This window comes from Myxocyprinus asiaticus, chromosome 29, assembly GCF_019703515.2.
Source record: "Myxocyprinus asiaticus isolate MX2 ecotype Aquarium Trade chromosome 29, UBuf_Myxa_2, whole genome shotgun sequence".
Classification (NCBI taxonomy): domain Eukaryota; kingdom Metazoa; phylum Chordata; class Actinopteri; order Cypriniformes; family Catostomidae; genus Myxocyprinus; species Myxocyprinus asiaticus.
Window position 1 is genome coordinate 33572080 of NC_059372.1, and position 13229 is coordinate 33585308.

The window sequence follows — 13229 nt, forward strand, 5'->3', positions numbered from 1 at the left end:
AAAGGATATAAAAAGATATCCAAAGCCTTGAAAATGCCAGTCAGTACTGTTCAATCACTTATTAAGAAGTGGAAAATTCTGGGATTTCTTGATACCAAGCCAAGGTCAGGTAGACCAAGAAAGATTTCAGTCACAACTGGCACAAGAATTGTTCGGGATACAAAGAAAAACCCACAGGTAACCTCAGGAGAAATACAGGCTGCTCTGGAAAAAGACGGTTTGGTTGTTTCAAGGAGCACAATACGACGATACTTGAACAAAAATGAGCTGCATGGTCGAGTTGCCAGAAAGAAGCCTTTACTGCACCAATGCCACAAAAAAGCCCGGTTACAATATGCCCAACAACACCTTGACACACCTCACAGCTTCTGGCACACTGTAATTTGGAGTGACGAGACCAAAATAGAGCTTTATGGTCACAACCATAAGCGCTATGTTTGGAGAGGGGTCAACAAGGCCTATAGAGAAAAGAATACCATCCCCACAGTGAAGCATGGTGGTGGTTCACTGATGATTTGGGGGTGTGTGAGCTCTAAAGGCACGGGGAATCTTGTGAAAATTGATGGCAAGATGAATGCAGCATGTTATCAGAAAATACTAGCAGACAGTTTGCCTTCTTCTGCACGAAAGCTGCGCATGGGACACTGAATATGAATCCCATAAGAAATAAAAGAAATGTGTTTTGCTTGTTCACTCATGTTTTCTTTAAAAATGGTACATATATTACCAATTCTCCAAGGGTATGCAAACTTTTGACTGTACAAAGCCTCACCTATACGTTTAAGCTTACTCTTAATATCTATGCTTTTGAATGTGCTGAGATGTTTGACTCACATAGTTGTGTATGTGTGCGTTGCCTGCAGTTGGGGATGTGGAAACTGTATCGTCTTGCATGAGGTCCAGTCATGGGCAGGCCATTGTGGAGACAGACATAGACCTGACCCAACCTGAGATCCCACCTATTCAGGAGGTGGGATTTATCTGCCATCAGTTCAGCTCAGAGCTTAAGAGAAAGATCCAGGTGCTTGTCATCTCACTTCACACCGTTTGAAGATACTTAAGACCTATTCGGACGGGATTAGTTTTATATGGGGTTTTATATGTCAAGTGTTTGACATAAGCACGTTTTTTTTTTTTTTTTTTTTTTGCAGAGAGTGTGAAAATTGTGTTTAGCCCTGCATTTCGGAACATATATTCCAGAGGGACAAATAAAATGACATTGTGAAGGGAATTTCCTTTTTTTTTTAAGTCAAGAGTAATATAAGATAACAGGATTGTTAATGTCACCAGTTCTGTTGTATTTGGACAGATATTCCAATCATTTATTTCTAGTAATCACAGATACAGTATATGCTCATGTTAAATATTTCCTGCATTATTAATCAGCACAGTGTACATTTTCTAATAGGTCTCTTATGTGTGACAGCAGTGTGTAAATGCTGTAGAGTAGACACGCCCATCTCTGCGATTTTTACTGACATCACTTGCGAACACGTGCGAATCGACGGTAAATATTACAGATGTCCCGCAATAATAATTACTTTACGGACATATGTCAGGAAAACTAATACATTCCAAATAGGGCTTTAGTCTGCATCCGGGGGAAAGACTACAGACTGCAGATTAAATCATTCAATGGGTATTGAGTAGCCCAGCATCTTATTTGCATTTTCTACAGGACTCCCACGGTCATGGAAAACCTAGAAATATCCATGAATATTTGTGGAAATATACCAAATCGGGAAAGTAATTAAAATTTCTCTACTGAACATAAATTTTTCTAGCTATGCTCTTCTCTAAAATGTTTAATCGACTAGGTTTTGCTCTTGTGGAGAGTAAAACCTGGTCATAAAACAAGCCATAGTGAATCTAGTGATGCCCTATTCCTGAGTGAATAATTTTTTTATTTTCAATAAATCAGTCAAGGAGGTTCACAAATGTGTCTGAATGATTCATTACTGAGTCTGAATAAAACAAACAAATATTTTTTTCAAAATCTGTATCTAGTAACAGTAAACAACAGGAAAGGTAATTGAAATTCGTTGGTCAAAAAGCGTGGGAACCTTGTCTCTAGTAACTTGTTTTGTGTGTTTGTCAGAATCGCTCCGGAAGAATGGATCTTTACACCAAACAGTCTATAAAGACCTTTCAGCAGCACATGTCCTCTTTTAGTGACCAATTGCACCAGTACAGGTGAGACATAACAGAGGTGATCCTTTCTAAGAGGAGTTCAGAGTCTCTGCCCTATAACAGGTCTGATCTTTATCTCTTTCCTGTCTTTCTCTCCCTTAACATAGTTTTCAGAAGCTGGAAAAAGTTAAGCAAGTTCTGATAGGTGAAATAAAAAGCCTTGAACAAGATGACATTGCTCTGAGGAGCATGGAAGAGGAACTGATGGTAATTAGTTAACCTATTTCCCCAAGTACCAAATGCAAATAAAAATTGACTTTGGAGAGTAAATATAACAAAGAATTACAAAAGGATTGACTGTTAAGAATTGCAAAAATAATGTATTAATTATGACCAGTCCTTAGAAACCACACAGAACTGAATAAAACAAATTTAATGTCAAATTAGGATAACGTGTTAACTGCTAACATTATTATTCTGATAATTGTATTTATTAATGGCCTAATTACACTTTTTTCTCAGACATGCTGGAAAAAGCAGGCCCTGGCTTTCCACACATACCAAGAGAAAGGAACCAAGAGGTGAGAACACACCAGCTTCTTCATAAACATGCTATTGATTTCCAAGGTCAAGTGTAAATGGAACTAATTGGTCCTTGATAATGGTTCTGTACGCATAATCATGTGTACAAGATGTCTGTTGATGACCATGAAAAGATCTGTGGGTTCTGGGTTGCAGCCACCAACAGGATTTTCCAGCCATCCGTAACTAACAAGATGTAACAGAAAAAGCAAGGTTTATGTAATGCTGCTGTTTACTCTCTCTGTAATGTTATTATGGCAAAAATCATGTGATTTCTGCTTCAGAGCTTTAATGAAAGGACCTTAAGTAAAGCCATTTTAATGCAGTCAGTTCAGACACATTTTATAATGTGAAGTGCACATGCACTGTAAGGCATATTTCTGAGAATTTGGCCTATTTCTAGATCCAAACAAGGTGCACTTTGCATCATGTGGAATTTGCTGAATTTTTCTTGTATGTGTTTGCTAAGTTTTTTGGTGTCTCTGTTTCACATAGCATTTGGAATATAACCGCTCAGTTTGCTTGTTTTTTTTTCTTGTGTCAGACTACAGCACTTGAAAAGCAATATCAAGACGGATGTGTGTGATAGTCTTGAGTATGAGGAACAAATCTTCTCCTCTGAGGTGAGGACCTAAACCTTTTCCAGAATAGTTTAATAAAATAGTTTTACTTTGTATCTCAACTAGTTTTTAGCCTTTAGTGTATAGTAGTACCATCTTGTTTACCACTGAGTAGTAAAACTTCCATTTGAAACAATGTGGCTTCTGTTGCAGATGTCTTTGATGAAGGAAAACATGAAGTCAGTTCAGGACCGTTTCTTTAATGAAATGGTGAGAAAGAGCAAAGTCATGCCTACAAGCACAAACAGGGCAAATATTTTACTCTCAGAGTCTTCTAAAGAACTCAATTCTAGTGACGTTTTTTTCTCTTTGTAGCAAGAGGAAGAGTTGCTGAGTGTGCGAAGAGGACTGCAAACCTTGTTCCTCCCAGACGCATCCAGGTTCTGAGTTGAGGAAAAATTGCCCTTTTAAGGACTGCTATATTTTGGGTATTTTTAAAACATGTTTGTGTGCTTGGATGTTACTAATGTTAGGTTCTTTTAAAACAATACAATTTAAAAGGGAGTATATTTGTACTTTATGTTGCTTATTCTAGTCACCTTTCAAAATGGTTTGTTGTACATGGTTTTTGCACACATATTCACATGTGACTTTTAATATTAATAATGAATAGCTGTGAAAAGCCATTTCCTCTCAAAATAAGTAAATGTTAAAACAGGTTACATTTCAGAACAAGAGCATTTATTTAAATTGTTAACTAATAATCTACACATTCAGATTTATGTGTGCTGAAATTCTAAAAGAAAATTTTAAAAAGAAAGTCAAATATATTCACAGCAGCCGGGATTGGGAGCCTTGAGTTTTCTTGAATTCATGCTTAATTGTTTTTAAAAGTGGATTCTGGATTCCGAACTACCTGAACTCATTAACTTTCTTCTCATTTACCAGTAAGGGCCTGATTAATCAAAGCTCCTGGGGATCAACTTACAGGAGAGTCATGTTGAAAAAGAAAGGGCATTGTTTTGTTATTTTTACCATCAGTTAGCTTGTACTCATTTTACAAATATAATTTAGGTAATGTCTGCATAAAATAATATCAGCTTGTGTGACTTAAATGCATATTTTGGCATCCATGTCCTCTGTAAATGCCACATGAAATAGATGGTTTTATGTTTGTGAGAGGAGGCAACTTGCACCATATTCTGTACTACTTTTCGGTTCACGGAATTGAATGGTTGAGAATAACCTACGGACATGCTACGATGTTATCCATATTTACATTATCTAACATTTATATTTATTTACGCCATGTTTAGGACAACTGAGAATAAATATATATTTAATATTTCTCACAGTTTGAAACACTTTTCCTCACTAAAAGCTTTGTCATGTGACACACAGATCGTGACTTCTATTAATATATCACAACTCTCGCAGTCAGTGGGGCCTGCAGCTGTACGGCTAGATGTACTGTGCGTACCATGAGCGCCCCACTGACCTGAGAAATATTTTCACTAAGAATATTTCAGCAATCATGACATGTGTCCTGTATTTCTGTCGGCTGTGTAAAATCAGACCTAGCAATGCCTGATTCGAGAATGAATCACTTTTGAATTGGTTCTTTTCAGTAAATAGGTTTGCAAAATGGCCTGAATCGATGAATCGATCGTGACTTAGTTAGGTTCGGATTGCATATTCACTAAATCAATTGGAGCGTTTTTTTCACTTAGTAAAAAAGTATCAGGGTACAAGAACGCAGAGAACAAACAAAGTGCTGGATGTTGGATATTTACCTACAATCGATTGAAACAAAATACTTTTTTAAGAGATAACAGAGAAACTGTGTCATGTAAATAAGGGTCCATTCACACCGAACACATTTTGACATCCGCCAACGCTGTTTTTGAAATCTTTTCCTATGTAAACCTGTGCTAGATGGATGTTGTTGACTACTACACCACGTTTTGCTGTATTTTCAACATATCTCACAGATGTGCTGCATTTTTTTTAGAGGCCGGGAAAACATTTCTCACAGGGGACCTCCAAGGCTAAAAGGGTACACTTTTTTACTTGGTCAGGTTTCTGTGATACTCTGAGATGAAATCCTGCATGCACCCCTGTTAGCAGTTAACAATGAATTGGCAATGCTGACATTAGCTGCGTCCAAATTCGTGTACTATAGTGTATGTACTGCATTTAATGAAGAACATACTTCTCTGCTGTTAGGCATGCAGGTGAGTAGTATGAATATATTCCTAGACATAATTCATCTGAGAACATGTGCATTGTACCATGACATGAATATATGACGTACTGTAGTAGCAACAACCGTGAACAGTGCAATTTAAGCATAAGGAACCACTTTCTTGGTATATAAAGGGCTTGCAGTTAAGAGCCATCTGACTCATGGTTCTCCACCATTTTTTGTAACACAGCATTTTGAATATGACGTCTCCAAAGCTCCTGTGGGATGATAGGATAGTAAAGTTTTCAGTAGTAGGTCATCCGGGTATTTCCTGCATACTCTTTTATGAATACTAAGGATTCAAACAATACTACAGTGCTATGCTGCTTTTGGCATACTACCTGTATATACATTGATGCATATCCAAATAGGGAAATGTCATTTTACTCCTGCATACAGACAAAAATACTGTACCTATTGTAGTAAATCAGACTTGTGTATTAAAAACACAACACAGGGAGTATTTCCAAAAGTTTTGTATTTTAAAGACAAGTAGTGCTTTCAAAGTTTTTCCCCCCCCAAATGATGATGAACAACCCTGTTCAAACTGACTTTTGTACAGTAAATATGAAATTCATTTAAAGCAGGCTTATTAACCCTCAAGGTTTTTTTTTTGTTAGTTTTTCCTTTTTCCTTTTTTTTTTTTTGTTACTTTTTGAACCTTTTTCACAGCAGAGCTGGTTACATGTACACAAACATTTACCCAGATCGGATTCATTTTTTCTTAGCGGTCAATGAAATGCAGTCTGGTTCAAAAACATCAAAAACTTAAGTCTCCTGCTGCTCCCACTCTATCAGCTTCAGGTTAAATGTAGCCGCAGGTGTTTCTCAGGTTTCTCCCGGCGACCACCCGCAGTGGAGACAGCCTCCAGCATTAACCACACCCAAACCTTGGCCCAGGGCGCTGGAAGAATAAGAGAACCCCATGGACAATGCCACGGCTCTGGAAGAGGTACCTCCAGGATTTTAATATGAATACCACATTCAGTAGTTTCTTCACAGAAGAAAACCCCCTCTTAGGGCCTGTGAAACCTGGTTGAGAAAAAATAAATCAACAAAGGAACATTTCTTACTTAGGACCATAATGTGATTGCACAATGCCTGACTGTAGTGTTATTTTTTGTGACATGCATGAGAGCTCTAAGGGACACTAGTTGTGCAAAACCTTTAGACACAAACCATTACCATTACATATGTGAAGTTACCAGATCCCTGTCATTTTTGACCAGACTGTGTATATTTAGCACTGGACTTTGTTGGATCTAAAAATAGCACAGGCACATCTGTTAGAGATGGCCACACATGCATACTGACCTCGTTAGGTGCTTGCTTGAAGCATGTACCTCCATTTCAGTGCTTTTAAACTCATTCAACTCTTTGCGGATGGCCGCCTGTGGAATCGCAAATAAAAGCCACTTTATTCTCCAGTAAGACAGTCTGCTGAGAGTAAAACCAGGGCACTGTATGATCAGTAAACACACTGATGTCGGCAGGCTGTTTCAGTTTTAAAGGAAGAGGACTACTGAAACTAAATCTACTGCTGTTTATTGATTTACAGTCATATTAGGTTTACCAACTACTAACGACTGGGGACAAGCTTCTCTAGTTTTGGAGGAGCTTCTGAAAACAAAAATAACTTCCTCTGTGTTGTCTTATTGAATAAAGACAAACCAATGGCCACTGTAAAGATTTGCTGACATCAGCTTGTAGTCATGTACCTTGTCAGCTGCAGACAGTCTTGTCCAGGGTTTGTCAGCTCTTCTGTCATAATCCTGGGCTTTGGCCACCTCGACATAGTCACTGAAGCGGATGAGAATCTTTCTTTCCCTAAGTTCATCGACCGTTGGCCTCTGGTTGAGCTATAAGAAAAAAAGTTAAGTTTGTAATGTGGCTGTCAAAGTTAACCTGAACATTTATGAGATTAATTAAAGTGCTGTTCATCATTCTCCTAATTTTACAATACAACTCTTTTTATTTTGTTCTGTGATTTCTAAAGGTCAGAATAAGAGCAGTAATCACAGATCTCCTTGTTCAGTAAACGCACAAAATCAAATAACCAGGCATATAGTAGTGAAGGATGGAGAAAGACCTAAAAAAATTATGCTGATATTAGACGGGGGAATTCACTAAGAATGAATTGTGCCCGGTAAAAGCACTGTTTACCTGCATGCCCTAGCACTTGATTCACTAAAGGAATTATGCAGATCAGGCAATGGCACAAACGTGGCCAAAAACATGTGTGCTAAATGCAGTTAGCAAGTGAAAGTTAGAAAGTGTGCTTGACTGCACAGCGCATCTGTATATATGCCAGGTTATATCTTTCTTCTGCATCATTTAATCATTACTGAATGAATTACTGCTACACATGGATCTCTTTGTGTCTGTTTTTTTGATGAAATAGTGCAATTTCTTGGGCAACATTTTTAAAATAAAACAATCTACTGTAGAATGAGCCTAATTCACAAAGAAATGTGCCGTGTTTGGGCTTGAAGTAATGACAATGACTTGATTTAAACTAGTTAGGTGGTTAGTGAATAAGAAACAGCTTTTTGCACTGAAATAGTGGTGCAACTGTTTAGTGAATTCACCTCAGAGAGTCTTAAATTTGGAGTCGGTGTGGCAGATATTTGCCTTTTGCATTGCACCACCTATTGTACCTGACATAAATTAGCAGATGACAAATATTTGTGTCGCTTTTAGTGTGAAAGTGCCATTTGTCTGCAATTTGTCTCGCTTTTTCATGTCACGCTTTGTGTGACGAGCCTTAGGGTTTGCCCAACAGTAACCAGCACTTAGCACTTTTTTTTTTTTTTAAACATCCTTCGATGTAAACTGCAGAAAAAAGAAAATGTTTTATCGTAAAATAAAATGACACTCCCAAGCTATGCACACCTATTTATGTATTTTGATTTACGCTACCCATGTGTATTAAAGTAAATAATATGTAATGTATTGCACATTAAAAAATTACCGAAAAACGATACAATTCTAAAATGTGATTTGTAAAGCCTATATTGTTTACAATGTACACAAATTAAAAATCATGATCTTATGATGAATATCAATTATATTTACAATTTATTCATTTACTTTTATTTGTACAAAACTCAATATAGACAATGTTTTTTTTACCATTCCCTGGTTCAGCTCATATTTCCGGCTGTCACATCAGTGAAATCAGATCTTTTCTCTTCAAACTCTGTGGTCTGAATGTTTTAGTAGATGCACTTTCAGTATTGAGGGACAGAGTTGAAGGATTCTGAACATTAGTACACAAAAATTAATTGCTTTCCCTTTCTAAAATCTCTACTTTTCCTTTAAGAGTGCATCTTTATGAAGCTTTGTGAGTGTGGACATCACTTTACCAACCAACAGCTTCATTACATTCAGAGATCGTGACTAGTTCAAACAAGAAATGAAATATTGAGATGTTTACCTTTCTGTTTAGCCTCTGTTTGATCTCTCTTCTTTCCTCTTGCTCTGTCTGGTCGTTTCTCTCTGAAAGAGCACAAGAGAAAAGATGAGCAGAGAGACACAATGAGAGTGATCTAATCAAGTGCAGTATGATGCTCTGTTAGTATTCAGATAACTAATTAATTACGTTTTTACTTCAATAACAACAAAACATGTTATTTCTAAGATAAGAACTGAACTGAAAAAATAAAATAGAGAATATGATTAATATATAAAGTTTAAAGAAATGGTACTTGGTGTAAATTACTTCGAAATTTATTACATAAATAAATTAGCCTACTTAAGCATAATAATAATACAATATTTATTATATCACCTAATTGTAATATTAGTAATTGTAATATTGTAACAACAATAATACATAAATAGTATAAAATATAAAAATAGTTTTGCCTTTTTTACTCAATATAAACGTAAATATAAAAAATATATATATATATATATATATATATATATATATATATATATATATATATATATATATATATCAGATTTAGAGTCACACTCACGTTTTAAAATATTTCTGCTCTCCAGCTCTTCAACGGCCGGCCGCTGACTGAGTCTCCTGCGAAGAAACACCAGAATCACGTTTTGAACCATACTGCTGTCCCTTGTTCAGAGGCAGCTCAATGAGATTCTGAAAGGAAGCTCAAAGTCTCTCCGTCCTTTGTGTTGTTCAGCCTGACAGTTACTACTGCACTCAAGTACGCTCTTCATCTGGATCAACAAACGCGGCACCTTTTAAACACCTTTATCTTACTATTAAGATGCGGTGCTGGTGCGCTTAAATGTCATTATGAGAAAGTGCAGTCACTGCATAGTCCGCGAGAGAAGACTCGTGCTCCTTGTTGTCGTTTGTATACGGGCACGCGCTCTTTTGAAAAAACCTGAAAGTTGCTGCACGCGAGCATTGTAGTGCGCGCTCTCTCTCTCTATCTCTCTCTCTCTCTCTCTCTGCCTCCACTCGTCTTTGTTGTATGATCATTTGGTTGTGATTCCTTTTTATGATTTGTGAATTGCTCATTTGAATACAGTCTGAGGGCAAATAGCGTGATCACAGCAACAACTGGTTCATACAATGCATAAGCTCCTGTACATTTTCATTTATCGTCTTATTATATAGTAAACTCAGGATTTTTAAAGTTTGAAATCATGGCTGGCTTTCTTTACCATAACATCACAATTATGTGAAAATGCGGGTGCATTTTGATAACTGCACAAATTTTGAGCGGATGTTGCCATTTTTGCCAAGATTTAAAACTTCTCAAAACAAATACTGTCAATTTATTAAAAAAATATTCCAGGTGTTTATAAAAAACATGTTTACTTGGGAATATGATGTTGTATTAATTGGTAACCAGTTTATAGTTTTTTTTCCCCTACGTGCTGTATGTCCTCAATATTACTTCCATTGTAGTCTTTTCTCTAATTCAACTTGACACCCTCATGTAAACTTGTAATATCTCATTAAACCATTTTTTACTTTAGCTCTTTATTTCCATCCTGTTAGTCTTGCCATTATTAAAGGTGTACTCAATAATGTTTTCCTCATTTAAAAAGTTTTACTTCTGAAATTAATTGATATTTTGAAACATGTATAAAATCATGAGCACTCACATTAAAATGAAGACTCCAGTCATATCAGTAATCTTATTAAAGCTGTTTTACTCTACATGGAGAGGGTCCACACATGGGGGCTGCCATGTTAGAATCACATTCTGTTATTTGACACTTTCACTCATTGATTAAAGTAATCGTGGCTGACTGTAAATACTACATTTCTACAATGATATCTGAAACCGAAAACTATTGATTTTAAATCATGCTTCATCCAAGCCACTAGGTGTCAGTGTAAGTCCAAGATGACACAAAGACAAAAGTTACTGAGTGCACCTTTAATTATAATTTGATTATTTACTGTACATAAAGTTTAAGTTTCTGAGCTTGACCAGAGCATGTTTCTGAAAGTCTGGTATACCTTTTTATGCATTTTCATTTTTAAACATTCACAGAGTTAAGGAATATTCCAGGTTCAATACAAGTTAAGCTCAATCGACAGCATTTGTGGCGTAATATTGATTACCACAAAAAATGTATTTCAACTCGTTCCTCCTTTTCTATATATATATATATAAAAGCAAAAATCAAGGATACAGAGGCACTTACAATGGAAGTGAATGGGGATAATTTTTGGAGGGTTTAAAGGCAGAAATGTGAATCTTATAATTTTATAAAAGCATTTACATTAATTCTTCTATTAAAACTGTATTATTTGGGCCTGGGAAGCTCAGTGGTAAAGGCGCTGGCTACCACCCCTGTAGTTTGCTAGTTCACTAGTTTGAATCCCAGGGTGTGCTGTGTGACTCCAGCCAGGTCTCCTAAGCAACCAAATTGGGTAGAGTCACATGGGGTAACCTCATCGTGATCACTATAATGTGGTTTGTTCTCAGTGGGGTGTGTGGTGAGTGGAGTGTGGTTGCCGCGGTGGATGACGTGAAGCCTCCACATGCGCTATATCTCTGTGGCAACGTGCTCAACAAGCCACATGATAAGATGCACGGGTTGACGTCTCAGACGCGAAGGCAACTGGGATTCGTCCTCTGCCACTCGGACTGAGGCGAATCACTACGCGACCATGAGGACTTAAAAGCACATTGGGAATTCCAAATTGGGAGAAAAAGGGGAGAAAAAAACTGTATTATTTAAGCTGCAAATTTGTTTAAAATGTCATTTTTACAGTTGTTTTAGGGTTTGTTGACATTACATCATAATAGTAATGAAGTTGTAAAATTTGCTGTAACTTTACACAGAAAAGGTTAGAAAGTGATTTATCACACTAAAGTCATCCACACATATCCTTTATGTCTTGTGGCTATACTTTTGAAGAAGTGAGTATTTTAACTTAAAAAAATTGGCTCCCATTCACTTCCATTGTAAGTGCCTCAATGGAACCTCGATTTTTGCTTTTTTTTAAAGAAAAAGAGGAACGAGTTGAAATAAATTTTTGTGGTAATCAACAATATGCCACAAATGCTGTTGATTGAGCTTAACTTGTATTGAAGCTGGAATATTCTTTTAAAAAGGCACTCCATAACAGGAATGACCAAATTTGTATTGAACCATACAGGGAAATCTTGTGTGGGATAAAATTACGCTCATAGGCTCTTGGAAATTTGCTGTACGACTGTTTTCAAAGTGCTATAAATCAGTAATCACGATATTTGTATGAAATACTATCCTATGCCAAGATTTGTATAACAATTTTAAAAACACTGTAGAATTCCACCCATACGTAATCTGGCGGTGTAACACTGCTGTCACTCATATAAGTGGAGTAAGACGGGATTCCAGCAGATGTGGTGGCATTAACATTTCATGAAGTGAAATGGAGATGTACTCCCAAAGCCCCCTTTGGAAGCTGTCTGGATATTATTGACCTGTATCATGAGTTGCCTCGCAACAGCAGCTTCTCTTTGAATACTGAAAACAAAGAAATCTGCCCGTGCAACACTGGAAGCCACTGCATTGGTCTACATTAAATATAGGTCATTAATCAGAAGCATTTACTTAGCAGATGGATGGCAATGCACTTATTCTTACCATTTTTCCATCAATTAAGAGATATTGCAATATGTCCTACAGTAGATTATTACTGTACTTTGTATTTCTGGTGCACAGCAGCATGCAGGGTGGAGATGGAGGAGGGGAACATGCACTAGCATTCATTATTCACCAGTCTGAGCTCTAAAAATAGCTCCTGCCGTGTATTTCTTCTGTGGTAGAGTAGAGTATGGCAAGCCAAAGATAGGAAGGTCATGACATACTGCTGCAGCAAAGTGTCATTGTGCTTATATGTAGCTCAGACAGCAGCCTGTCCTGCAGGTGCAGTGACCGTCACGCTTTTGTGCTGACCTAGTTCAAAATATCAAATGGATTTTGCCATGTTATGCTGACTAACACTAGCTGTAACACTGTTAAATCCTAGCTCAAACCTTTTAATTAAAGATAACTTGTCATTATTCACTGAATCTTTCCCTGCCCCAAAGCTTGCATCTAGCCCGAATTTACTTCATCTTCAGCTTTGTAAATTTAACAAGACTCCTACACTAAAATGTAATAGTCACTGACATACCAAGCACTGAACCCCATGATTCAAATTATAGGATGTAACATGAAAACAAGGATGTTGTTCAAGTGTTCAAGATTGAGTGTAACCCAGATTGACTGACCAAAAAAAT

General features: G+C 36.9%; 1 protein-coding gene across 2 annotated transcripts in view; it reads right to left on the reverse strand.

Moving 5' to 3' along the window:
- Positions 1-5978: 5978 nt before the first annotated feature.
- LOC127420523 (phosphatase and actin regulator 3-like) overlaps positions 5979-13229 on the reverse strand; it is a 68395-nt gene continuing 61144 nt past the window's right edge. For both annotated transcript variants that reach the window (XM_051662885.1, XM_051662886.1), the window contains 5 exons: positions 9501-9556; positions 8954-9015; positions 7236-7376; positions 6832-6908; positions 5979-6549 (listed from right to left, as the gene is read on the reverse strand). In XM_051662885.1, coding sequence (XP_051518845.1) covers positions 6534-6549; positions 6832-6908; positions 7236-7376; positions 8954-9015; positions 9501-9556 — 352 coding nt within the window. In that variant the 3' untranslated portion in view covers positions 5979-6533. The remainder of the gene's footprint in view (positions 6550-6831; positions 6909-7235; positions 7377-8953; positions 9016-9500; positions 9557-13229) is intronic.